The sequence below is a fragment of the Pezoporus wallicus genome, unplaced genomic scaffold, assembly GCF_028554395.1.
Source record: "Pezoporus wallicus isolate ANWC-B61680 ecotype Strahan unplaced genomic scaffold, APGP_CSIRO_Pwel_v1 contig_787, whole genome shotgun sequence".
NCBI lineage: Eukaryota > Metazoa > Chordata > Aves > Psittaciformes > Psittacidae > Pezoporus > Pezoporus wallicus.
In genome coordinates, this window is record NW_026641881.1 from 562834 (window position 1) to 589843 (window position 27010).

General features: G+C 39.0%; 2 protein-coding genes across 4 annotated transcripts in view; one reads left to right on the top strand and one right to left on the bottom strand.

The window, feature by feature from the left end:
* RB1 (RB transcriptional corepressor 1) overlaps window positions 1-27010 on the bottom strand; it is a 73469-nt gene that overhangs the window by 12400 nt on the left and 34059 nt on the right. The window lies entirely within an intron of this gene.
* On the top strand, window positions 16053-17646 carry LPAR6 (lysophosphatidic acid receptor 6). The gene is given in 2 exon segments (XM_057425663.1): window positions 16053-17211; window positions 17214-17646. Coding segments are annotated over 2 exon segments (939 nt in total). The 5' UTR covers window positions 16053-16334; the 3' UTR covers window positions 17276-17646.

Below are 27010 nucleotides of genomic sequence, written 5' to 3' on the forward strand. Positions count from 1 at the left end.
GGCATCAGAATGAAGAATAAGCCTGAAATGTTACTCAGTCCCCCTCCTACTACCCAGAGCTAACTATAAATCAGCAGTGTTTAATCCAGTGAATTAAGAGGGGCTTTAAGTGAGCCTCTACAGGATGCTTGCATGGCAGGGAAGTATCTGTGGTGGTTTTAGCTCAGCCTGAAAACTCCTTTTATGGACAAAACAAGCTGAATTTCTTGTTGGCTAAGCTTTATTTGATTATGGCAAAACTACAGGACACACAGGTGCTTCCCAGCTTCCTGATCGTCACATCAGCTCTGTCCCAACATGTTCAACTGGACTTTGGTATCCATGAAATGATTAAACAAAAGACCTAAATCCTCAAACCTGGAGAACAGCTACCCCAGGGTCTGGGTGTACTCACTGGCCACAGGGGAAGGCCCTGAGCAGCCACACTCTCAGCACTGCTACCTGACAGTCTGCAGTAATTTTTAAACTGCTTTTGTCTGGTTTCTATTGTTTTATGGTTTTATTCTTTATAATAATTTCTTAATCAATTTTCAGGTTTTAGGTACTTGTCCACAGTAAATTTCAATGTTGTGTTTATCACTAAACTATGTACCTATTTCAATGCCAAGTTCCCTTGGGACAGTTTGTTTCCTTTTTAGATAATCAACACCAGCTCAAATTATTGTATCAGCCAACACAATACATAACATTAAGAAATATTATTCATAATATGCTAAAGATGGCTGTGATTTTGCAAGGCAAAACATAACTTATTTAGAACTGAGACCTCTGGAATGGAACTGTAAGGAGTGGATTGGTGTGAGTTACTTCCACCCTTCTTTCCCATGGCAGCACTGCATGCCCAGAAAGCTGACTTTTGCTTGAAACTGTATTTTCAGAAGCTTCACATGACAATTGGTATTCAGAATTCTGAATAATTTAGGACTGCTAAAGCAAAAGATACTTCATAGTCTAAATTTAAATCATTTTTATCATAAAAAAGGTAAGATAAGGACCATGTTTTAATTTCATACACGAGTTGTGCTAGATAAAGTATGTTCCTATTAAGCCTTGTGCTTACAAAATCTATAAAAAAAACCCTCCATTAACTGCTGTGCTAATGATTTAATTCATCCAAGAATACTGACAGATCTGCTTTTATCTCCTTAGAGCAAATGTATGCTTAACACAAGTCCTATTCCTACCTTGCGCATCTCCAGTATTTAAGTAATACTGTCACCAAGCTTTGTGAGGATCGACTTTTATCTAAATGCTTTCTATGCAGAGGTGAAAAAAAGCAAAAAAGAAACAATGACTGTTAATTAGTTCTGGTCATTTGAGAGCGATATTTTCACAGGCTCAAACAAGAGGCTTAGCATGGAGGAAATATGGAGGAAATAACAAGCACATACTAGTACACCTACAAATCATGAAAACCTTGATTATTTGAAGTCCTTGATGCAAAATATGTGAGCAGCTGACCTAGCCTCAAGCCTGTTTGGCATTTTCAAATTCAGTTCTCTCAATATTCCAATTTTGACTATTTTAATTATTTCTAATAGAATTATCGTACCAGAAAAAAAAATAACTGCTCTGGTCTGGCACACAGGACCCATTGTGGAAATGTGGAACTGACTTAGGCAGTCTCTAATGAATACAGATACTTATTAATATGAAATCAAGCATCTCTAATGGTAGAAACTGAGATTTCTTATCAAAAGCTATTTGAAGGCATAGTGAACACTGATTTCAAATCTCTCCAGTCAGAGAATGAGAGCCAGGTTGCTGAGTAACTTAGGAATTCAGCACATTAAAGCCTCAACTTCACAAACAGTCTTAAGTCTGTACAAGCCAGAAGTCCATCAAAAGACACAGTCCCAAACTTCTTCATCACCTGTACCCTCCCTCTCTCCATCCCCAGTCTTTCTTGTGTTGGCAGAGTTGGAGAACTGGTCCAGGAAACTGAGGTTTTGTTGCCATTTTTATTTAGTTGGAGGCGTTTTGTTGCTTTACATATTTGGCGGGGTAGGCCTTAGTTTTGCATTCAGAGCAGCCTCCCTATCCAGTTTATGTTATGGCAATGCAAGTGTTTGCATGAATGAAGAGATAGAAATGAGCAGCTGGAGGGTGACATGAGACACCACCTTTCAGTGGTAGTATGATGGCAGAGAAAGGGAAGTCAAGCCTCACAAATCACCAGGTTTCTTCTCTAAAGTGACCAACACATCTTTGAATAGGTCTCCATATCTTCCAATCAGAAGCTCTGACAGGGTCCTTCAGTACTGTCCCTTTAAAGGCAGTACTGCCAAAGGGCAGATAAGAATGCAGTTATTAGTTAAATGACAGATGTTGAAAGTATGAATAAGGTCAATTTTCACAGTGAAGAGAGGTTATCAGTGAAGTCTTTATGCTTTCTGCTGAGACTGCTCTGTTTAATATTCACAAGTGACAAGGAAACCTGGAAGGGACAGGAAAGATAAGGCTGCTAGAAGCACAAAATTATTCAGTCTTAGGAAAAATAAAATCATGGCAAAAAGATCTCATGATTTTCAATGACTGGATGATAAAATAGCTATAGTAGTCAATGATGATAAGAGCAAAAATAATAAATAGAGGAAAATTTCCTTAATTTATATTTTTAACAAGGGCTCTAATGTTACCATTACTTTAAATATATATATTTAGTTAGTGTAACTAATTCTGCAAACCCCAAATCAACATTCAGAAGTCCAAGCTTAAAGAACTACTAGCAAAAAAAAGTAAAACAGAGTTATTACGCCAGTATAGTAGTCTGTGGATCAGTCACCAAACCAGTTAAAGTAATAAGACTGAAAGCCAAAACCAACTACTTTATCACACAGCTCAAGTGTTCAGCTGTGGAAGTAACTGCTACAAAAGGTGAGCATGGAAAACTGACTTTGCTTCAAAAGACAACTGCACACATAGATCCACAAAGCACTACATAATACAATAATGCTTACTATGTATTTTTTGCTCAACATTATCCAACCAAATAGAATTGTAGGCTCATATGCCTCATGGAGTTTGTTTTCTTCCCCACAAAGCAATTGCTACAAGACTTTTCTAGATGGATGTGGGTTCTGCACTGGCAGTGGTACTACAAAACCAATCAATATCTGAAGTAGCTCCCCTGTGTAACTAGCTTGCAACATAATTCTTGGACAAACTTCAAGATTTTTAGGCGAAATCCAAAGGTCTCAAAGACAAACTGGACAATTACCAGTTTTTCCTCCCCTCTGCACAAGAAAACATGTACAAGACAAACTAAAACCTACCCAATGTGAACCATTTGACTGTTGGAAATGGTATCAGTCAGCAACAAAATGTTCTGCCAAAAATCCTGAGGTTGAGAATTTCATCAACAACCTTAAACTGTGAAAACACTACAGAGTGTTACAACTTTTTTCAGAAAAGGAAGTAGAGAAGAGATGCTTTAAGGACCATTGCGTTAACTGACACCACACAGTATTAAGAACAACACTTCAATACTTATATCCATATCTGAAAAATTATTACAGTAAGGAATAAAACAGCTCTCAAGAACTTTCTTTAGAGTAACTTTTGGGTCACAAAATGTCTATCTCAGTACAAAGAATTTACTGATGCCATTTTTATTGCAACAATCAAACGAATTGCCACATTACCACGTCACACTTTCTAGCAGTTTCATTTTTAATTGATTTACACAGTCCCAGTTCCCAGAACAACCATTAAGAGCAGTTCCAGGAACTACTTTTCCAAATACAAGTGGAGACATGATAACGAAGTGCCTCTTAAAATTTTTGGTTAAAGCTGGCAATTCAGTTTCAAGTCTCATGTTCTTTCTAGCTTCTCATTAGCCGGACAAATTTAGGTACAACATCCCACCACCAATTCTCTTAATCTAGCTAAAAGTGGTAAGTGTGCCAGGAAACATCACAGATAGCAGTTGTTGAAAGTGCAGGAAAGTATCTTTTACCAACATAATCAAGGAGTCAACAAATTATGCATTGAACGAAAAAAGACACAACAGATAATCTGTGGAGGATGTGGATGAGCTCACATATCAAAAGACCAAGTCTCCAGAAAAAGTAGTATTAGCTAGGGGATGGTACACATCCTGAAATCATTAAGAGCAGATGCGCTATGATATTTAAAAGCAAAAAAGGACTATAAATATCATAGACTCACAGAATGGTTTGTGTGACCTTAAAGATCATCTAGTTGCTGCCATGGGCAGGGACACCTTCTACTAGGCAAGGTTAGAGTCATAGGATAGGATAGTTATGGTTGGAAAGGACCTTAAGATCATCAAGTTCCAACCCCCCTGCCATGGGCAGGGACACCTCACCCTAAACCATCTCACCCAAGGCTCTGTCCAACCTGGCCTTGAACACCGCCAGGGATGGAGCATTCACAACTTCCCTGGGCAACCCATTCCAGTGCCTCACCACCCTTACAGTAAAGAATTTCTTCCTTATATCCAATCTAAACTTCCCCTGTTTAAGTTTTAACCCATTACCCCTTGTCAAAGCCACATTCAACCTGGCACACCTTGTAACATGCTTCATACATCTGAAAGAAGAAATACGACGAAGAAATTGGAGTTCCAAAAGCAATATGCCATATTTCATAACAAAGGAAGGCAGCACAAGTATGAAAACTCTTACGTGATGAATTTATCAATCACTTTCAGAAATTATCTCGATCTGAAGAAAATTATACATGACACAGTGAAGAAAGAGAAAGCTATAGTTGTAACAAATCTATCAGCTATATTTTTGGGCAAAACCCCACCCCTTAAGATGAGTTTTGATCTTCCTTTGAGCCAATGCTTCTGTGACTACCACTACTGAGTATCTCAAGCCCAGTTACTCTGCTCTATATTAAGTATTTGCTTAAGGCAGACAAAACCTGGCACTGTGTTATGCTTAGTTTTCAAAGCAGAAGCATACACAGAGCTTCCGAGCACTCGTGACAGTAACAGACATGCAGAGTTGCAGTACAGTCAGGTACCGTAAGATTTTTGTTGCCAATTTACCCTTCTCATTTTTAACTTTCTTCAAGCTTGTTAAAAATGAGATCAAGCTATTTTCTTTTTCATTTTTTTTCCCCTTAGGTGTCTTTATTACATAAACTATAAGAGTAGAGCGTAAAGATAACTGACTTTAGAGAAAAAGTGCTTGTGGACAAAAATGCCTGAGTGCTGGAGTACAACAGCAAGTTAGATTCTGTTGATGCCCAGGGAAATAACGCAAACTTGTGCTTAAAACTCAACACGCTTCTACTTGGACAACTTCACAGGGATCTAGGAAAGCAACATTAATCTTTAAGTTGTAAAATCAACAGTTATAGAAAGACAAGGATCATGGTGGGTTTTTTTTTCTGAAATACTACATACCAGATCCCCTGCTTCACATTTGAACAGCACTGACGCAAAAACTCCCCTCCGTACAGGAAGGCCTTGTGCTACACCGATGGCCCCATACTGAGCATCCAATCTTGCCCCTGTGCTCAGCTATTCTGGAACCTGAAGCCAGCACTGGGTTTGGAGGCTCCTTGCAAGACCCACAAGGGCAACTAGATGGCTAAAAGAATTTCAGAATTTTGAGAACAATTTTGATGCTTTGGTGGGGGCTTTTTGGTGCTCAGATACTCCTCAGTGTAGGGAGTGGATGTGTCCATGAAAATCATTAAATTCGCACAACCTTTGCTCTCTCCTTCCTCTGTGCAACACTTGCTCCTTGAACACTTCTCTTTTGGGTTTATTTCTATTGGCATATAATTAAAAACTGCAGCATGTACAGAAGAGAATGTGTACGACTGAAGTAATGTAGCAGTAGCACTAGGTAATACATGAAGAGCACATACCAGCAAAGCAGTAAAACTGCCTTGGCTGACAAGGTACATTACATTACCAAAAAATCAAAACCTATGTTTCGCCTGATCTCATGAAACAGCAGGATATTTGTAATTCACACAAGAAAAATGTGAAATCCTTCAGTAACAAAGGGCTTTTCTATTTGACCAAGAAACTCTCGGTCATTTTTAAAAGAAGCAAACCTAAATTTTCAACGTTTCTGATGAAACCACTAGGTTTTACATCCTATTTTGAGGAAACTGAAGTCTAGCTCCTAGTTTTACTTCCTGAAATCTGAGAAAACTGAATTAGCTTCTAAAGTTTTTATTGTTTAAATTCAGTCAGCCTTTTTGGAAGAAATTTCACCAAAACATTCCCACAGAAACCTTACATTTGCCAATGTTTTCCAATAAAAAGCACTTCAAACTCTCTCTGCTACTACTACAGTCAGGATACGGCATCTTATTTGCAAATTCAGAACAGAAACTCACTAATCAAGTGTTTTAAAAGGCATCATACTGATTTTAAAACTTGATCATGCCATGAACTACCACCATTGTGCAAGATTCGACTGAAATACATGAACTCCATTTTATTGAAGTTATATATAACCATGTCAAACTTCGTACTGTTTAATTTCTATGGCTTAAGCAAATGCAGGAAGGTTGGCATGACCTGGAAGCTTTCCTCTCCCTCCAGGGAATTTTAAACTGCCAGGCTTATAGAAGCCCCCCAAAATGTTTCCCTCTCAAACTCCAGTGTGTGTAAAGGTTACACATTACATGGAGAATGATGCAATTTGAAGTCTGTTGAATTTTACAGCTTCTCCTCTTATTTGCACCAGAAAAACAAACCTGAACTGCAGCGTAGCCATTTCTCCTAAACCTACCTTTCACATACTTTCTACTTTGAGCATTTCCTGTCATCAGCACAGAGTGCAATACTGAAATTTAGCATGCTCAATCTCTATAGAAGAAAACCTACCTTTCGCAGGCAGGAAGACTTCAGCTACATCTACACCTTGAGCACAGCTAGCACAGACACAGCAAAAGCAACTAAAAGCACACTTTGATTGACAGACTGTGCAGGAAGGACAGTGCAGACACAGATGATGGTCAGATGGATTAAATAGTTTCCAATACCAGTTATACAGCTCTCCACCAAATACCTTCCTCCCTCCCACCAGAAACAGAAAATTTTAAAGAAAAGTTGTGACACACAAAAAAAGGTTCACTTGAAAACAAACAAACAAACAAACAACAACAACAAAAAAAACCAGCAAAACCAAAAAACTCTACTATAGAGGCGAGTTCTGAAAGGAGTATCTTAAAAGCAGCAAAATTCCAATGAAATTAAAAATCATAGCTACCATAGATTTCTGTTGCATTTTAATAAAGAAAACCTACTTCAGGAAATGTAGAGAATAAAAGGATGACTTAAAAACACAAGCTGACCTTGAAATTTTAACACATTGCTTCTGGTAAGGAAACATACCATTTTCACACTGACTTAGGGCTTTGAGCAACCTGGTCTCGTGCAAAGTGTCCCTGCCCGTGGCAGGGAGGTTGGAACTAGGTGGTCTTTAAGGTCCCTTCCAACACAAACCATTCTGTGATTCTGTACTCATTTATATTGTTCTGTTCATCTATACATTCCAGTGTTCTGATATCTCAGAGGAAGATGGACAAAGAACACATGGAACTACCTGACAAATTTAAAGTAGTTAGTTTGCTTTGGATACAATTTGCCTTTGCTGTCTTCACTTTCACTGTAGAGAAAAGTGTCTATTTCTGCTATTGGTTTGTGTGCTATCTGTTGCAGGCAGCCCCACTGACTTCACTACAAATATACTGCTCTAATGCTGTCATAGAAACCAAAGCAAATACGGAAACTATTACAGCCCAATGGGAACCCACAAGTGCAGGAAAACAGAAGACAGAAGCCTTACATGTAAATATCCCTGTTTAAGAAAAGCTCATACAAGGCACCTCATCTCAGATGCAACAATCCAGTAGTTCTGCTATGCTATTCTTTTTTAACTTAAGTATTTAACAAGTTCCTCATTTGTCATTCAGTGGGCATCTTCTGTAGGTATTCTGAAGCGTATAAACCAATGACTAAGTCACAGCAAAAACAAGACAAGTTTTACCATTGCCTTCCAATAGGATAAGAAGCTGAAAATTAAGGCATTTCTAAAGTTAGACCAAGAAATGACATTCTCAAAGAATGTGGATTTACCTCTCTGACTCTCTATTCTGTGTTTAAACTGCAGGCAACACAAAGTACCTGTAGCATATTTGCCCGCATTTTCTAACTCCGTAGATTGGTTGACATCAGTCTTTAGACTGTAACTTGACAAGGAAAACGGAAAACAGTATCAGTACTAGACACAGTTGGCCCAAAGCATCCATCACCCTGGAGTCAATAACAAAACTTACAGAATCTTCAATGGAATCCAAATGAGATACTTGCCTTACAAAGCTTTCATCCTTTATCATCTCTATTCATCTCAGAGACCAGCATCTCCCAGGCAAACAACTTGCCCTTTCCAGGAAGATTATTAACACAGACCCAAGTGAAAATGGTTTACTTGTGGCAAATGTCCTTTCAACCAACCTTTGGACTTCTGTAGAAGCTTAGCTAATGGAAAAATGGCTTTTCCTTTTCTAATGTACACTGTCTTTTGCATTTGAGATCCTCACTGCATTCCTTCCAAGATTTCAGCAAAAAATTTAAAACATACGTGAAAAGCACACCCTTTGTCCCTCCTCCAAAGACTTGACGTTTTCTATCTTGCCTCCTAGGTATCGGCTGATTGTCGCAGAGAAATTACAACTGCTAAACATAGTTAACAATTTAATAAAAAAAAGTCCATAAGGTACTGAATTTGTTTCCTAAAACCTCAAGATATGGGCTGGAAGGAAAGAGCAGTTGTGGGGGGGGAAGTTAGCTGAAATACTTGCAATTGCTATTTACCAGCACTGATACACTAAATAATCATTTAAATGATCTTATGATGGAAAATCTAAACAGGTTACATGTTTAGAAAGTAACAGCTCTTCACATTAATCAAGTTCAAGTTCTGCTCTTCGGCAATATTTCCCCCCTGACAAGCATTTCTGTCTTAGTATTTATCTATACTAATTAGCTTACCAGCTACAGGTTTTTTTCCCTAACTTCTTACATTTCATTTTTTTGAAGGAGACCAAATTAATACCACAGTTTGTATTTTGCTGGTTTTTATTTCCTACCTATATGAATTCATATAAAACTTATTGATTGACCATGGTAAATTCTTTCAATGGCTTCATAATGTTATCCTTTATAAAACAGAGAACAAGAGTATGACTGCAGGCTTTGTGCTGTCTCTGACAAGTAGAGGTTAGAATCATCTTGTGCAATGGAGGCCTCCATTTGGCCAAAAGTGCAAGAGGCTGCAAGCACTTGATGCTGTAAGCACTTGATGCTGTGGTTGAAAGTAATTTGGCATGAAAATGAAATACATCCTCAGGAACTATGTGGATAAACACCAGAAATCCTGACATGGAACCAGCCTACCTCAAACCCAGCCAGCAAATAAAAGCTTTAAAGATCTATAAAATAAAAAGTAATAACCTTAGAACTAAACAAATTACGAATACCTCCCTAAAAATTCTGTTTCCATGACCCATTTCATCCTGTATGTCTGGAATAGCTTTCAAATAATTTATGAAGCTTCTTCCATTTCTTTCCTATCATTCCTAGTATTTGCTTACTATGGTAGCTGATATTTTTTCCATTCATAAACAGTCATGTTCTGCACTTGCACAGTATTTTGAATAATGTTTAGTCATGGAATATTTAGCAAATTTCTGCCAACTCTAATTAAACTCTGAATTTCTAATTTTATGATTTAGAAAGTGTAACTTTGAGTAGAGCCAGAATTTGCCACAGTGTAAAGGAAAGCCATTTACATTATTTCCTGCTTATAAGGTGGAGAGAAATTTCAAATAGTGACATTATTTCAATCATATTTAGAGTGACTGAATAAGCACTTTCTTTAAAGTTCAAAAAATGCAAGTAAATGTTCAAGAGCTCAGTATTTTGTCCTAATTAAGGCATTCCCTGATATTTTCAGAATTCCTTTCATCCTATTCCTACCCATTGAAAATCATGTTGCTAAGATTGTTTACTAATCCTCTTTCCATTTTCCTTCCTTCTGAACAACGTCCATGCCCATTTTTTAAGCTTTTCATCTTCATGATCCTTTACTTTGCTTTCTTAGCCCATCCCTTTTAAACCACTCAATCCATACATTAAAGCTCAAAAAGATTTCATGTTATCTAACCTCTACTAGCCTACTGTTAAGATCTACTACTTTTACATGTCATAATCATCTGATGTCTAAAATATACTTCTAATGCACAATGCCATGCTGCCTTTTCTCCAGGGAATACACTGCAGTATACATACAGAAGTTTATCTAGAAAGTGCAACTCCAAACATCACCTCAAGATGTATCGGGACACCTGTTATATACTGCCAGTTCTCAATGTCACTGTCCCTAACAAGCATCTGTACAATGTCTATTACATACACTATAGGGTCTCTGAGAAATACTGTACTACACAGAGGCAGAGCCATTTGTCTTTAGAGTTTCCTACCTTGCCAAGTGGGCTCATTAAATTACTCCAAAGATGCAACAGAAATGGTGATTTTGTTCTTTGCGCAAAGTAAGTTCTCCCTTAAAGTAAGACTATATAAAGGTCCATGGGCTTAAATCAGCAACCCCTATCAGGCATACACACACACTGTTAGTAACTACAGAAAACTAAGAGTCTAAAGTAGAGGCTGCAGAGAGGGGTAAGTGTACAGCATTTCTTAACTGTTCTTGCTGTGTATATTAGAGCGAAGTGGGGACCAATGTTTTAAATATCAGATAAAAAATGGACATGTTGAGAATATCTTACCCAATTACTGCTTGCTCCCGCTAGATATCTCTATAAGCACTTTCTCAGGGAAGTTTACTTTGCACATCAAAACATTTGAGAACATAACATGAGTCGCTGCTCGGACTTTCTGTGAGTTATGCGAAAAGTACAACTCAAGAACCTTCATGAAAATATTTATCAGTTATCCTTAAGTGGCCTAAACCACTGCTGTAACTTCCTATGTGCACTTATAATGCAGACAACCAATCTGCATATTCTGTGATACTGTTTATATATTCCAGGCAAGCCTAACATTTTCATTGGCATTAACCGGACATTTGAAATAGCAAAGCTTCTTTTTACTGTTAGACACTTCCCACTTCTATTATTGCTATGAAAAAAAATTACTTTAAAACTTGCAGTATTGTGCTCTAAAAACTTCAATCCTCTATTTTCAATTTCTGTCTCAATTACGGTGGACAACAAACCAAATAATGCCAAGAACAAGCTCCAAAATTAAAGCAGAGGGTACATATAGTGTTTTCTGGAATGAAATATTCTAAAAGTATCTTCAGAACTTTTATGATAAATGCCAGGACACAGTTTTGGAACTTTTCTCCATCACTGGGCATGGAAAGCTTCTCCTAAAAGCCTGCTCCGGAAAAACTTCTACACAAAATCAAAATGAAACAAGAAAAAGAATGTCAAATCATTAGTATTTTTAAAGATTCTCCCATTTTCGCATTCTCTTAAGAAGTTCCTCTGTAAGATAGGGTATTTAGAAAGCCTCAAGTAGTCTTGCAAGTATTCTAAAGGATTATACCACACTAAGGGATACTGCAACAACTGAACACAGCACTTTAGACCTGAAATTTCCACTTCAAAGGAGAGGGTACCAGCTAGAAAAGCAAGAGAGTATTTGCCTCTTAGCTGCTTAAAAATTACTAACCAACACATACTGATTTTTCTTTCTGCCTGTATCAGCTTTTGCACAGTATTCCTTAAGTAAAACATGTTTTCTGTGGTTCACTTCTCTTTATAAAAAGACGTATATAAAGGACAGTATAGGAAACAGCAAGAAAGGGACTTCATGTAACTAACCGAAGTGGTTCAAAGAAAGCGCTTACACACAGACAGACATACAACAAATACTGTAAAGAAGTGTTTCAGAACTAGAATTTGACTAGAAGTGGCATCTCCTAAAGTGTGATTGCCATATTCGTCACACATTTTTAAGAGCAAAGACCCAAAGCAATCCACTGTTCTCAAGTTACTTAGAGAGACTGCAACAACAAAATACCTTTACCATACACACATTCAGGATTGAAAAGCGCTCTTCTCCAACAATCCAAAAGTAGGAAAAGAAAAAAAAAAAAAAAAAGGACTCTAGCAGCCTTAATTTATACAAAAGGAGAGAAATTGTTTCCTCTTTCAGCAAGCAGGAGAGGAGCAGTTGCATTTCCTATAAAGGAAATGGAAACAACTCCAAAGAAAAGAGAGAAAGGTTCCAAATGTACATGAATGGAGAATTGTTGTTTTATTCTGAGCTTCCTTTTCTCCTTTTAAGGAACTACACACACAGAAAAATTATTTTAACTTAAAGAACTTTAGATTGAATATAAGGAGGAAGTTTTTTCCTGTTAGGGTGGTGAGGCACTGGAATGGGTTGCCCAGGGAGGTTGTGAATGCTCCATCCCTGGCAGTGTTCAAGGCCAGGTTGGACGAAGCCTTGGGTGAGATGGTTTAGTGTGAGGTGTCCCTGCCCATGGCGGGGGGGGGGGGGGAAGGGAAGTAGATGATATTAAGGTCATTTCCAACCCTAACTATTCTATGATTCTATGAACCTAACAGACTCATAGCCCAAATACTTCAGCTTCTCCTACCTTTTTTTAATATTTTAAAGATTTTTGGCAGTTATGTATTAGAACATGGCTACTAATATAAAAACTAATCAGGAAAATCAGTTCTAGAAGGTCAGTCAAACTTTCAGCAGAAAACATTTGCAGTTTTCTTTTACTTGTAATTTGTATGCATAGTTCCATTTGCATTAAGCCAACAATACGGACATGGAAGAGTCTTTAACTGACTATGCAGGATTAGCCTGGCTAGGTAAAAATAAGTCTTTAAATGCTCATTTAAAGACTTCCCTACTACACTGGAAAATCTTAAAGGAGGGAAAAAGGGAATTTTCAGTGCACTAACTACTTCACGCTGTCTCTGTAGGTAGACACCATCACTGCATTTTAAGAAGGCAGTAAACCACTTACCAGAAGCAGTCTTACAGTGACTTATGTCTGTCTGAGCAGGCAGCTCCCAAAAGGTAGCTGAGAAGGTCAAAGTTCCCAGCCCTGCTTTCTCGGCACCTACTTCCCTGTAGACATACAGTGTTGAATCAAGTCTCTCAAGAGATCCTTTTGCTTGACAGGATTTAACATAAACATACCAAATTTTAACCTTCCTACAGTTTATCGCTATTCACTAGCTACTGTAATTATCTCAGTAGCATATTTAATAAGGAGTTCTCTATCCAAAGGTGCCTGCCAACCCACACTGTTCTATGATTCTATGATCCATGGACTACGAAACATATTTAACAGTTAAGATGGCCTCACATCCCAGTGAAGAAATGAACGAGCTCTTACACAGAGGGAAGCTAAAAAAAGCATAAAAATCATAGAAAACTTTGCCAGGGCTGGAGGAGCAAATCTGTGGCACAGGCAGAAACAGACTTCCTGGCTTTCAGCCCTACGGCTCAACCATAATAAAACCCTTCCTGTACATACACATGCTCAAAGAGAAACTCCAGTAAACAGATGAAAAATGCTATACCCCATGAAAACAGCTGGACAAATAACACTTAAGGTAAAGAAAATACTGCCCTGCCAAGGCTGACTTCACTGCAACAGTAACTGAAGTGAGGACAAAACTACCACGATACAGTGATGTTTCTAAAACCAGTAACATTAGTTATAGAATAAAGGAGTTACATACAGTATTTTGTGCATCTGACAACCTTCATTTAACAGTGCATTTCCTGGCTTTGGAAGCACTGTAAGAATTTATTAAGTTACTAATGCTGAAGGTGTTTTTTCCCCTCTAAAGAAAGACAGACCACCTCGTGTCTGTGCACCCACACCTTCACCCAAACAGAAAATCAAATTTAGTGAATAAGAGAGACATTTCCATTAGCTTCTCTCTCTTAGCATGAATTATGGCTTGAGGTTTTGACATGTAATGTCAGATTTCTGTACTTCAGGGATTTTCATTCCAGTAACTGATCCTGCCCCACACAGTTTTCCTGCGCAAACAAAGCCAGAGCAGGAAAACTGAGCTCAGAGGTCCCATGGTCCATTGCAGAACTCCTGGACTCTTGCAGGAAAACCGCCCTTTCACCAAGCAAGCCTGCTGGGAACAGACACAAAATTTAGCAACATGTGACAACTGCTTTTGTGAGGAAAGCCAGGTAAGACAACTTTATGCTAAGGCACAAGTTGAGCTGGACACACACGAGACTCTGCCAAGCTCACATTTTCATTTCTTGCCGACTTAAAAGTGGAAATGCACTACATTTTACAGTTAAGTATGAATTTCAAATATAGTTCAGAAGGTTTCTTGTGGTTATACCCTATTAAATTAAAAAAGCTTGATTTCACCTCAAAATCAAGGTTTCACAGAAGAAATTTATCAAGAAAACCTGAACTAAAATAATCAAGAATCATTTTTACATTTCTGAATTTTGTTTGACATACTTTACATTAAAAAAAAAAAAAACGTGCCAAGCCCCTGTGAAGTGCTGTTATTTACTATCCTCTACAGCAGACTAGAAAGGTTCTGGCCAGAGCCTTGCTTAGGTACAACTGATTAAAATCTAGTTCAAAAGAACCATACCACCCAGCCAGATATGAAGAGATTTGTTATTCTAAACATTAGAAATAGACTGGGTTTGATGCCAGAACTGAGTCTATCCAAGCTGTTGTTAAATAGATGAGTCTGTCTAAACTGAGATTTATCTCTTATCTGCCCCTACAGGCAAGAAGAGCTGCTTTTTTTTATATGTACTTAATTTAATTAGTTACAACATGTTTTTGTCTCATTAATCAGTGACTAATGGGAGTATTTCGTGGCTGTGCAACAACTGGCCTCTTACATATTACCAGAAACAATTGAATAGTGCAGTATTTAGTTTGGTATATTAATTCTGTGCTTACATATTGAAGAAAATTCTTTCTGTAACACAAAATTTATACAGAAAATTGAAGCATATTTTCTGTAAAAAGAACCATCTTTCTGATTGGAAATAAAGCCTGGGACAAGCCTTCTAATACAGAAGTTAAAAATTTCTCCTACTACTGCCACACACCTCAGTCCTAGGAACATCCAAGAGCAATCCACAATAACCTGTATGCCTCTCCCTTTTACCAATTTTTTGGTGAAATTATTTAATTACCTATCAATGTTACTTTGTCCCTCCTGAGGTTTGTACTGGTGTATTGAGGGAATTGGGCTGATTTCTGCTGATTTAACATGTTATCTATCACAAGCAAAGATATCTATCAAAAAAAAGTAACATTAGTTCAATCCAGTATCAACTATAAAAGCCCACAATACTCATTATCTCCAAACCATAAACAGGAATTTTAAGGCATCGAGACACTTAAATGTCTCCTTATAACTGCAGAAAAAGATTTTGTGATGAAGCTTTCACACTCCAGCAACACTGGCAAAGGACCTTTTAGGGACTATAGAAAGAGCTAACCGGAGGCTGCAGCTGCAGCGCTCTGCTGGTGACCAGTTACACGCCTGCAAGGTACAGTCCCAGCAGACACGTTATCAGATTAGAGTAAGGCAAACAAGCTGAACTGAAACCAGTCTTCAGCCTGCCAGTTCAACCTCTTCTTCCTGTGATGTCATGCTACAAATTGCCTGAGCTCCCTGCTCTCCTCCTCAGAAGGAGCTGGGCAGGCGAGAGGCTGTCGGGAAGCAAGAGCCTTGCTCTGCAGGAACAAACACGCTCTGGAATTTCATTTCTGCCCTCGCAAGCAGCTTGCTTCCCGCCCCACAGGCTGAGCAAGCAGACAAGAGCTCCCAGGAGCTGGAAAGCTTGTTTTTCAGAAAGAAGGCTGAGAGAGAAATGCAAGTGCTGACGCTTTGCCGGCATCCAGGAAATCGCTCTCTAAAGCATACGTGCCCAGTAAATTTGAATGGACAAGACTTCACTACCACGATCTGCAGCCAAAAGTAAGGCAGAAAGTTTTACAGCGGCTTCGCTGAATCGAGGGGGAAAATGGAATTAAGGAAGCTCTGGGATGACCTCGGCAGCCACAAATTATACGTTTTTTGACTTTTGAAGACTGGCTATGTGATTACAAATAGCACTTGGAAGAGAAGAGTGACCTCCTGGTGATCACTGCTGGAGATGTACTCCCCTGCTACAGAGCTTGTGTTTCTTCCCTGAAGATTTACAGTGCCGCAAACTTGCCAGTTACACAGCCCAAATATATCTTCAAGTTCTGGAATTTTACAAAAGTTGCAATAAAAATACAGAGAAACCTCCAAATCACAGGAATCTGAAATATACCATTATAATGGTAAGCTCTAACTGTTCCACTGAGGACTCCTTTAAATATACTTTATATGGCTGTATCTTTAGTATGGTGTTTGTTCTTGGCCTCATAGCAAACTGTGTTGCCATCTACATTTTTACTTGTTCGTTAAAAGTCCGAAATGAAACTACAACTTACATGCTTAATTTAGCAATATCAGATCTGCTTTTTGTGTTTACATTACCCTTCAGGATTTATTACTTCGTAACAAGAAACTGGCCATTTGGAGACATTCTGTGCAAGATTTCTGTCACCCTCTTTTATACAAATATGTATGGGAGCATTTTATTTCTGACTTGCATAAGTGTAGATCGCTTTTTAGCTATAGTACACCCCTTTCAATCCAAGACTCTCCGAACCAAAAGGAATGCAAAAATTGTCTGTGCTGCAGTATGGATAACTGTGTTAGCAGGCAGCACACCAGCGAGCTTTTTCCAGTCCACAAATCGCCGGAATAATACTGAACAAAGGACATGTTTTGAAAACTTCTCGGAGGACACGTGGAAAACCTACCTATCCCGGATTGTTATCTTCATTGAAATCGTTGGGTTTTTCATTCCACTCATCTTGAACGTGACCTGCTCTACTATGGTATTACGGACTTTGAATAAACCCCTTACATTAAGTCGGAATAAATTAAGCAAGAAAAAGGTACTCAAAATGATTTTTGTCCATTTGGTGATATTCTGTTTCTGCTTTGTGCCTTATAACATTACCTTAATACTTTACTCCCTTATGAGAACACAGACCTGGATTAACTGTTCTGTGGTAACTGCAGTCAGGACTATGTACCCCATCACTTTGTGCATCGCTGTTTCAAACTGCTGTTTTGACCCTATAGTCTATTACTTCACGTCGGATACAATCCAGAATTCGATAAAAAAGAACCGGTCCACCAGACCACAGGACATCAGGTTCTCTGAAAGGCCAGTTTCAGAAAACTTCATTCAACACAGCCTTCAGACCATAAAAATGAAAATATTTGACAGTGACTCCACAATATAAACTGTATTAAAAGACTGCTGGGACTAAACTGGAATTACAAGCCTCCACATTTCTTCAGCTGTGGAAATATATTCTGATATGTAAAGGTTATGCTTCACTCACATCAGAAAGAATTTATGATAAGACTGTAAAAGTGTTAAGCATAACAGTACACAGAAAAAGTATTTTAAGAATTTATGTCAGATGTCTGTTCTGACAAGCTGTATGTTAGAAACAAACTTCGGTTTGGATAAGGTTAACCAAAGTCCAAGGACTGTCTGTCAAGTCAAACACAAATGAGAAAGTAGGTTGGGGGGAGTGGGGGGGAATGTCTGAAGTTAAACCAGTTGCTTATCTTTAATAATATACTGGCTTCCAAGTATATTATTAAATATATTAAATATATCCAACTGAGGATGGGGGTGAAAGTGCCTGGTTTACACTGCAGGATCCAGTTGCTGAAGAAAACAGCAGCATATTAATTATATCACTTCAGCTACCATGCCTGCTCAGGAGTTTACTCTTCTCCCTGTATCTTACACCTCCCTCCTGCCTTTCTCCCTGCACCTTCCTTCTTAGGGACCATTGGATTCATAGGAAGCTTCAATCAATAGGCTGTAAGAACTCTGTTTCTCCCAGGTTTATCTGACAAAATACATGCTCTCTCCACAAGCCTGGCCCCCATAAAGCAATTAAATCTTCTGGTAGTTTAGGGCATCTGGAAACAACTCAAACAAACTGGTTTTTCTTCTCACCTGTCTCAAGATGTCTGTGTAATTATAACAAAATAACCTCTGATGACTGAAGTTGGTGTTTTAGGTACAGTACCACTTTAATACAGTCTTTTGTGAAAAGCTGTTCAACTCAACATAACTTTTGAGCAAAATAACACCCTCCAAACCAGGTAATTCAATCTCAAAGTACTAGTTTCACAGAAAAACAGGACCTTTGCTAACTAGAAATGAGCATCTGCACCAACTGAAATATTTCACAACTGTTGAAATGATTTGGTTTCCCAGACAAATTCAAGACACAGCAATTTTCAGAGTGAAACTTCCTCTCAATCTTTGTGTTCTCAAAGTATTTTTTACATGAGCATTTAAAATTTCAAATGCTATTTTCTTGCAAACTTTATAAAGTATACAAATAAATTACCTAGGGGGTATGTGCTGGCATAGTCAATCAAGACACTTTGAAAAGTCAAAGCCATGTAAAAGCAGAGATCTCTGCATCTTACTGTTACAAACAGGAATATATAGACAAAAGTGCTTTAAAACTTCCTATATATGTTTCCCAGCTAACAGAACATTGTGTACATATTCCTTAAAATTAATTTTACATCACTGTAAAATTAAATAAATATTTAAAAGCTGAAAGTAAGTAGTAAGTGTTGGTTTTTCCTCCCCAGAAACAATGGAGTCAAGAATATAAAGTGAGTTAAAATGAATCTGCACTTTAGATTTAGGGAAGTCAGCTGCAACACAGATACACCTGAGGCATTCTGACTTCAGATCAGTATATAGAAGCACAAATTAATGTTGGAGAAAATGCACATTGAGCTGTCAGGGTACATATGTTATCTGATTATGTTTACTTCCCTTTGTGCAGCTTTTGCTGCCTTTTAGTACTGGAAAACTGAGTTACTCAGAGACTGCTAGAAGCTAATGACTGAATTTCAAATTTAACAGAATTTTATAACTTTACCCACATGACTTGTGATAGGAAAATTCAAACAGTATGAACTCAGGCTTCAAAGATAGTTTAGATACTTCTGCATAATATAGAAAAATAGGCAGGCATTGCAGTTAGAAATCCTAAACTCTTCCGATTCATATCTGACTTCAGAAAAATGCACAAAACCCCCAGCACAAGTAGAAATTCTGCAACTTTCCACAGGCCACTGACAAAGTCACTGGCAAATTCAAAGTTCAAAAGCCAAATATGCATCTCTAATGCCTTGATACATCTCTCTAAAGAGCCTGTTTAATATTAGACTCCCTCCAAAAACTTCAATATTAAAGCCCTTAATCCACTACTGGGCTATTTTTCTTAGGCTACCACTCTCCCCGAGCTTGTCAAAGCTGTTAATTGGTTGAGTGACAACTTGCTCAGCAATGCCTCTGCATTACAGCAGTGAGCACCCCAGAGCCCCACCTCAGTGAAGAGAAGCTACTCCTCAGATTACAAAACTTCAGGAAGACAAAAATAATCACTGACTTACAAGCAGAAGCAGCAGATAAAGTCATATGTATGGGTACTCCCCTTTAAACCAGACTTTCCTTGGTATATTAGTAAAAAAAACTTGGGGAAGCACAAAGAGTAGCTCTTTCTGCTTTGCACTCACTCTCCAGGGCAGTAGCTTCTGCTTTTTGCGATGGCATAGTGCAACACAGTAAAACAGCTTTCCAACCGGTTAACAGCTCAAGATCTCAAAACTGTCGGAGGAAACACGTATTTTTTATTATTAAATATACTTCACTCTTTCCAGAGGGAAAAACAAACAAACAAACCACCCCAATAAACAAACAACAACAAAAGAACACAGTCAAAAAAGCAACATCTGTAATTTAGAGAATCTACCCATTACTTGAGAAATTCCTGATCTGACTAATTCAGAAGAGGCAGAGTGAACCTGTACTTCCCACAACAAGCTGATAGAAAGCCAAGCTACCAGCTATTCAGGACTGGATGAAATTTCCTCCACCTTTTCTGGTTCTGCAACAAGATTATCCTGGAGAACTGTGGATGGAGCAATGTTTTTACTGAATGGCACTCCTGTCTGCTCCTGCTTTGATACCAGCTCTACCACCTCTCTGGTAATAGCTTATGCCAAAATTTAAATCTAGATGAGGAGTTTTGCTCCTAAATCATAGCTAAGCATCTCAAAAAAGGCTTATGGTGTCAGAGCTCCTGAGCACCTGAATGTGTTGCATCCAGTACTTCCTGAAAGCACATTACTTTTATTCATATGCTTATGCAAGGGGGATTAGAAGTTCAGTTTTAGGATCAGAACCTACAAATTTGTTCTTTGTACTCTGGTTTCTTCATTGACAGAGCACAGATATGGCACATTTACCATAAAAATAAAAGCAGTGAAAATTTAGTTGCTTGCAAGCACTTTTTTGATCTAAACCAAGGTGGCCAGCCATTGTTAACCAGATACTTAACCAGAACTTTCAGAAGACAAGGAAAACAAGCAACCTTTCTATCAGCACCTCTGATTTACCTCAACATACCATCACTTCAAAAGCAAAACATTTCTCATTTTATACATCTTATTCTCAGCTTGAAATTCTGTCTTTCTCAGGAAGAGAATGCAAGGCAATCTGTTTCATTCAGTGCAAGTCTTTGACATCTACAGAAATATCAATACCAAATCAAACACATCTTTGCATTTTTCATCCAGAACTGCTGGGAAAAGAAACAACCCAAACAATAAACCTTCAGGTAGGAAAGATATCCTTATCTAAAAATCAACCTACAAACTACTGTTTCTTATGAAAGTAACCTCAGTTACAGAAATGCAAAGACTGCAGAACAGCTCACGAGATCAGGCAGAAGATAGGAATGGCTGTACTAGATCAGACCCCACGCATTCAGCTAATCTGCAATACTGCCTCCAACAGTGGCCAAAGCTGGATGCCTGGGGAAGAAGGTAACAGGAGGAGAGGCACGCAAGGCCTTCTCTCGTTCAAGTGCTGTCCCACTTCACTAGCTGTTTCTCAGGACTTTCTGGGTCAGATGTGTTTGTATGTTCAGCAACAATCAATTTTTTTCTTCTGTGATCTTGCCCTGCCTCCCTTTGAATGTCTGTAAACTTTTTAACACCCACAGCATTTTGCAGTAAAAAGTTCACATCGTGTGTCTGTGTGGAGGGGGAACAAAACTAAAGAAAACTCAAACCTCCTTTTTTGTTTCAAATCAACTAGTTTTATTACTGCCTCCTCTTTCTTTTGGAAGAGGCGAGGAGCATCTGGAGCACCATTCAGCCTTTCCATACCTCTCCTGTTTGCAGTCTTCTGTAAAATCCTGGCAAAGTCTCTGACCAAACCACCCAAGTCTTGGAAGGCAGACGCAGGGACTGTGAGAATGAAGACCTTGCGCCCACTGTAGGAGAGGAACTGGTTCGAGACCATCTTAAGAACCTGAACATAGACAAGTCCATGGGACCTGATGAAATCCATCCAGGAGTCCTTAAGGAGCTGGCAAATGAAGTTGCTAAGCCACTGGCCATCATATTTGAGAAATCATGGCAGTCAGATGAAGTTCCTGATGACTGGAAAAAGGGAAATATAACCCCCATTTTCAAGAAGGGGAAAATGGATGACCCAGGGAATTACAGACCAGTCAGTCTCACCTCTGTGCCTGGCAAAATCTTGGAGCAGATTCTCCTGGAAGGCGTGCTAAGGCACATGAAAAACAACAAGGTGCTTGGTGACAGCCAGCATGGCTTCACTAAGGGGAAATCCTGCCTGACCAACGTGGTGGCCTTCTATGATGGGGATACAGAACTGATGGACAGGGGTAGAGCAGTTGATGTCATCTACCTGGACTTGTGCAAAGCGTTCGACACTGTCCCACACGACATCCCTGTCTCTAAATTGGAGAGATAGTTTCATAGGTGGAACGCTCAGTGGATAAAGAATTGGCTGGATGGCCGCATGCAAACAGTTGTGGTCAATGGCTCAATGTCCAGCTGGAGACCAGTAACGAGTGGTGTCCCTCAGGGATCGGTGTTGGGACTGGTCTTGTTTAACATCTTCGTCACTGACATGGACAGTGGGATTGAGTGCGCCCTCAGCAAGTTTGCCAATGACACCAAGCTGTGTGGTTCGGTTGATACCCTGGAGGGAAGGAATGACATCCAGAGGGACCTTGACACACTTGTGAGGTGGGCTGATGCCAACCTCATGAAGTTTAACCATGCCAAGTGCAAGGTCCTACACCTGGGTCGGAGCAACCCCAGGCACAGCTACAGGTTGGGCAGAGAAGAGATTCAGAGCAGTCCTGTGGAGAAGGACTTGGGGGTGTTGGTCGATGAGAAAATGAGCATGAGCAGGCTTCAGTGTGTGCTTCCAGCCCAGAAAGCCAACCATATCCTGGGCTGCATCAAAAGGAGCGTGACCAGCAGGTCGAAGGAGGTGATCCTGCCCCTCTACTCTGCTCTCGTGAGACCTCACCTGGAGTATTGTGTGCAGTTCTGGTGTCCTCAACATAAAAAGGACATGGAACTGTTGGAACAAGTCCAGAGGAGGGCCACGAGGATGATCAGGGGACTGGAGCACCTCCCGTATGAAGATAGGTTGAGAAAGTTGGGGCTGTTCAGCCTGGAGAAGAGAAGGCTGCGTGGAGACCTCATAGCAGCCTTCCAGTATCTGAAGGGGGCCTGTAGGGATGCTGGGGAGGGATTCTTCATTAGGGACTGTAGTGACAGGACATGGGGTAATGGGCTAAAACTTAAACAGGGGAAGTTTAGATCGGATATAAGGAAGAAGTTCTTTACTGTAAGGGTGGTGAGGCACTGGAATGGGTTGCCCAGGGAAGTTGTGAATGCTCCATCCCTGGCAGTGTTCAAGGCCAGGTTGGACAGAGCCTTGGGTGGCATGGTTTAGTGTGATGTGTCCCTGCCCATGGCAGGGGGGTTAGAACTAAATGATCTTGAGGTCCTTTCCAACCCTAACTATTCTATGATTCTATCATCTCTTATAAGAAAGTGATTTCCATTTGTATTTTCAACAAGCAAAGATGAGATTTTTTAGAATTGCATGAAGTAAACAGCTAAAATTACAGTGAACACAGTGAAGTTCACTTTGAGACTGGTAATTTTGAAAACCCCAATTGAGCATGCTACCCTCTAACACTATTTATTCTTCCAAGTTACTTCCTAGGCATTTTATCAATGAAGAGCAATTTGTTCATACTTTTCCAGCAGTAAATGGAGTATTAGAAAGTTCTTGCATCTGGGCAGACCTGTAAATCCTGACAAGTTCCCTTTTTTGTGAGACTATTACTATTTATACCTCAGGGTTACTGGCATTTGAGCATCACTGACAGAATGAAAGAGGATACATTTCAAAACCTAAGCAAACTGTAAATCAAAGTGGTTCTAAATATAGAAGTTGTAAATGCCCTGACTGCAGTTGTTACCTAATTATCAAAGTGCTGAAAAAAATTGTATAAATACAACTGACAATCACTGAATTAGCATGTTTTCAGACTGTACTCAAAAGAGCTCATTTAAGTTGAATGCAAATTCAGAAAGCCATGCTTGCAGAGCCTAATAATTCTGCAAGAAGTTGAATGGAGAAGTTTGTTCTAATCCTCTAATCCACTTTGATACCAAAGACTCTCAGATCTATCACCTCCTGCCAACTCTAGTTCCTCTTACACAACTGCTTATAAAGCAAGCCCAGTTTTCCCCCATATGAGAACTGAACTTACCGCAAAATTAAAACAAAGTATCCTGAACACATCATCTGGTTTTCTATAAACCTACCACTATGTTGGGAAATTAAAAATTCCAGAACTGAGATTTTGGATTATTTTTTTTCTATTTAACAAGCAATCTGTCCGCTCCAGCTGTAACAACTGAAAGCTGTCCTGCACTACGAAGGGCTACATTTCCTGCATCTTAAACATGAGAACCAAACCACAAGCAACAACAAAGGAAGGCCTCTAACAAGAAGTCCCTATCTTTTTATGGAGAGGCAGAAGAATACTTTTCCATACACACAGCTTTAACATTTTCCCAAATTCCACCTTTTTTATAGAATGAGCTGCTACCTTAAAGAAAAAAAAAGAAAAAATAATTGTAAAAACAATGCTAGTAACAGGAGGCATTCAAAGTTATTTCCTTGAAAATGGTATTAAGTCTACCTCACATAAAAACAACTATGGCTATGATAACTCTTCCGCTTTTCAGATGAATTCTGCAAAAATAGCTGCTTTATGAAAGCAAGTCAATTGCAGACATTAGTTGCAAGTCTTCGCCCTTCTGTGCAATTATGCGACATTAGAACCACACTTGACTAAAGTGAGAAGCATCTATAATGAAGTAATGAAAACAGTAACATTGCAGATATTTCTTAATGGAGAAATCTGTTAAGTATATAGCAAATTATGTTAAAAAAATGAAAATACAGATGGTGAAGCAAGTATCGCAATATCTGTGTTTTCAGCCCTAACAAAAATATTTTTCAGCAATGAAACCAAATTTAAAACTATCTGCTTCTTTTCTTAAGCCACTTAACACCTTTTGTGTGTGAAAGAAACTAACACATACACTGCATGCTTGCGTGCTCCCATGGGTGGATAAGTGCAGAAAAACCCCAACAAAACAAAACACCAGCAGGTATTTCTGTCCAGATTAAGTCCAGGGAGTTCTTCTGAGCTGCTGGAAGGTACATCAGGCACAGATATAGATCATACAATGCACAGGCTCTTCTCTGGGCAGCCTAGCTCCCAAACTGGAAGGACAAGGTGATCATAGTCCAGGTACTTACCCAAGCCAGGTTCAGACTAAGTACAATCTAACGGGATAAGCCTGAAGTCTCTGCTCAGTGGTTCAGGAGAACACCATGCACACAGGTCCAGACATTAGTGGCACAGCACTCAGCTGTACCACAGGCACTCACCAGCCTGTGCCTAAACCCATTCTGACAAGCAAACCCAATCCAGGCCAAATGAAGAGCTTTAACAAAACTTAGAGGGATTACCCGCCTGGAGCACGGTGAGCACTATGCCTATACAACAGCTGTAAACCAGCGTATCCTCATCCCTGACAATGAATCTTTATTACTGGAAAGTTACTGCAAGACATACACTCAGTGATACAAACATGTAACAGAAATGTTGTACATTTCTACAGTATAAAAGCAGGCACAAAAGCATTTATTTGACCTACAAAAAACAAACAAAAAAACCCCACACATTTATGCATACAATAAGAAAATGCAGCAAGCACAGACAAAAAAACATGTCCAATGACACATAATTTAGCAGTTTGAGCTTGACAAGATACTGTTATTCTTTACAAGCTTGAAAATCGAGCATGTAGGTGGAAAAAGAAAACCCTCCAACATTAGAACATTTGTTTGGTACCTACCTAGACAAAGGCAAGATATTTTTATGCTGCACCAACAGAGCTGCAAGCTCCACTGAGCACAGGCTATAAATCCCAGCTCCCTATTACAACTGTAAATCTACAGCCAGAGAAATCATGACACATCCTCCGCTTCCACAGCCACACTGGTAACAGTACATGACCTCCACATGAACAGAAACCACAACAGTGACTACAGGTGAGATATACAGCATAAATAGCCACCTAAAGCAAAACTAAGCATAATTCAATAACTGCCTCCTGCTAATGCCCCCTTAATCTGGAGGGAAGGAGGAAAGAGTTACGAAACCTAGTATTACACAGACTATTCACTTTTACTAACCTTAACATTATACATCTAGTTTAGGTTTGTGATTAAGACAGATGCTGTCTAAAGTAGAGTGGAGACAGGTACCTTCAGAAAATGAATAACCCCATCATAAAATGCCCAAGATAAATAGAATTAATTGCTTGCTGGAAGTGCAACTCTGTCTCAAGTATAGAGCGAGCCTCAACACCTAAATTGTGGAAGTCTAACAATGTTGGAGTCATATCCCCCTAAGAAGAGAAACTCCATACTTTAAAGCAGTAGATGAACAGTGGAACACTTAAATCCTTAATCAAGAATGGCATCCAAATTTCACAGAATGAAAACTCTGCATAGTTGCTGTGTCTTAGGTAAGCCCTTTAGTCGTGTTTATACTTGAATCAAAATAGCATCTCAAGGGTTGGGCTGACTTGGTAGACCTGCAACAAATAAATCCATTAACACTGTGCTAACATAACCAATACCTTACAACCCCAGCAAGTGTTTAGTACACTTGGTGAGTGTCTACCAAGAAGCAAACACATTGCCAACACAGACAAAAGCAGGAAACACAGAACCTCGGCTTCAAGTGGCTTCTCTTCCAGTAGCCTAGAGAATTTGCTCGGGTGGTAACACCCAAGCATGAAAAACAGCTTGAGTCATCTTCATGATAAATAGGAGTGGCAAGGAAGATTTTCAGAGTGATGGTGCAGACAGTGAAGACTATCATTTGGTATTCTTCCTGGTTTTTCCAAGTTGCCTTCAGCTGTTAAGGCAGATAAAAGTTTCAAGCCTCAAAAAGCACAGCATGATTTCTATAAAAGGCAACTCTTCAGGAGTACCAGAAAATCATGGAAGAAACACATTTTATCATGTATTTATTAAAAAGTGTCTGTGTATATGCTCAAACCAAAAAGCATATAAACATATATACATATGATACTATATGGTATACTTACAAATACCAAAAAAGCAGCCATCTTATAGAATTGTAACAATGTGCCTTGTAATTTCAAGGCAAAACCATAGAAGGCTTTCCAGACACAGCTGTGACAACTAAGTCACAATTAAGTGTCAGACCTAATTCCTAACCTTAATATATATATAAAAAAAAAACAAACAAATCAAATGAAATGTAGATGCAGTAGAACCAGTATGATCCTTTAGCACTATCACACCAAGCAGCAGTAGTCGCAGTGACTTCTCATCACACACGCTTCTAGAACACACTCACGATGTAAGCAGAAGTATATTTAGTATGTACAG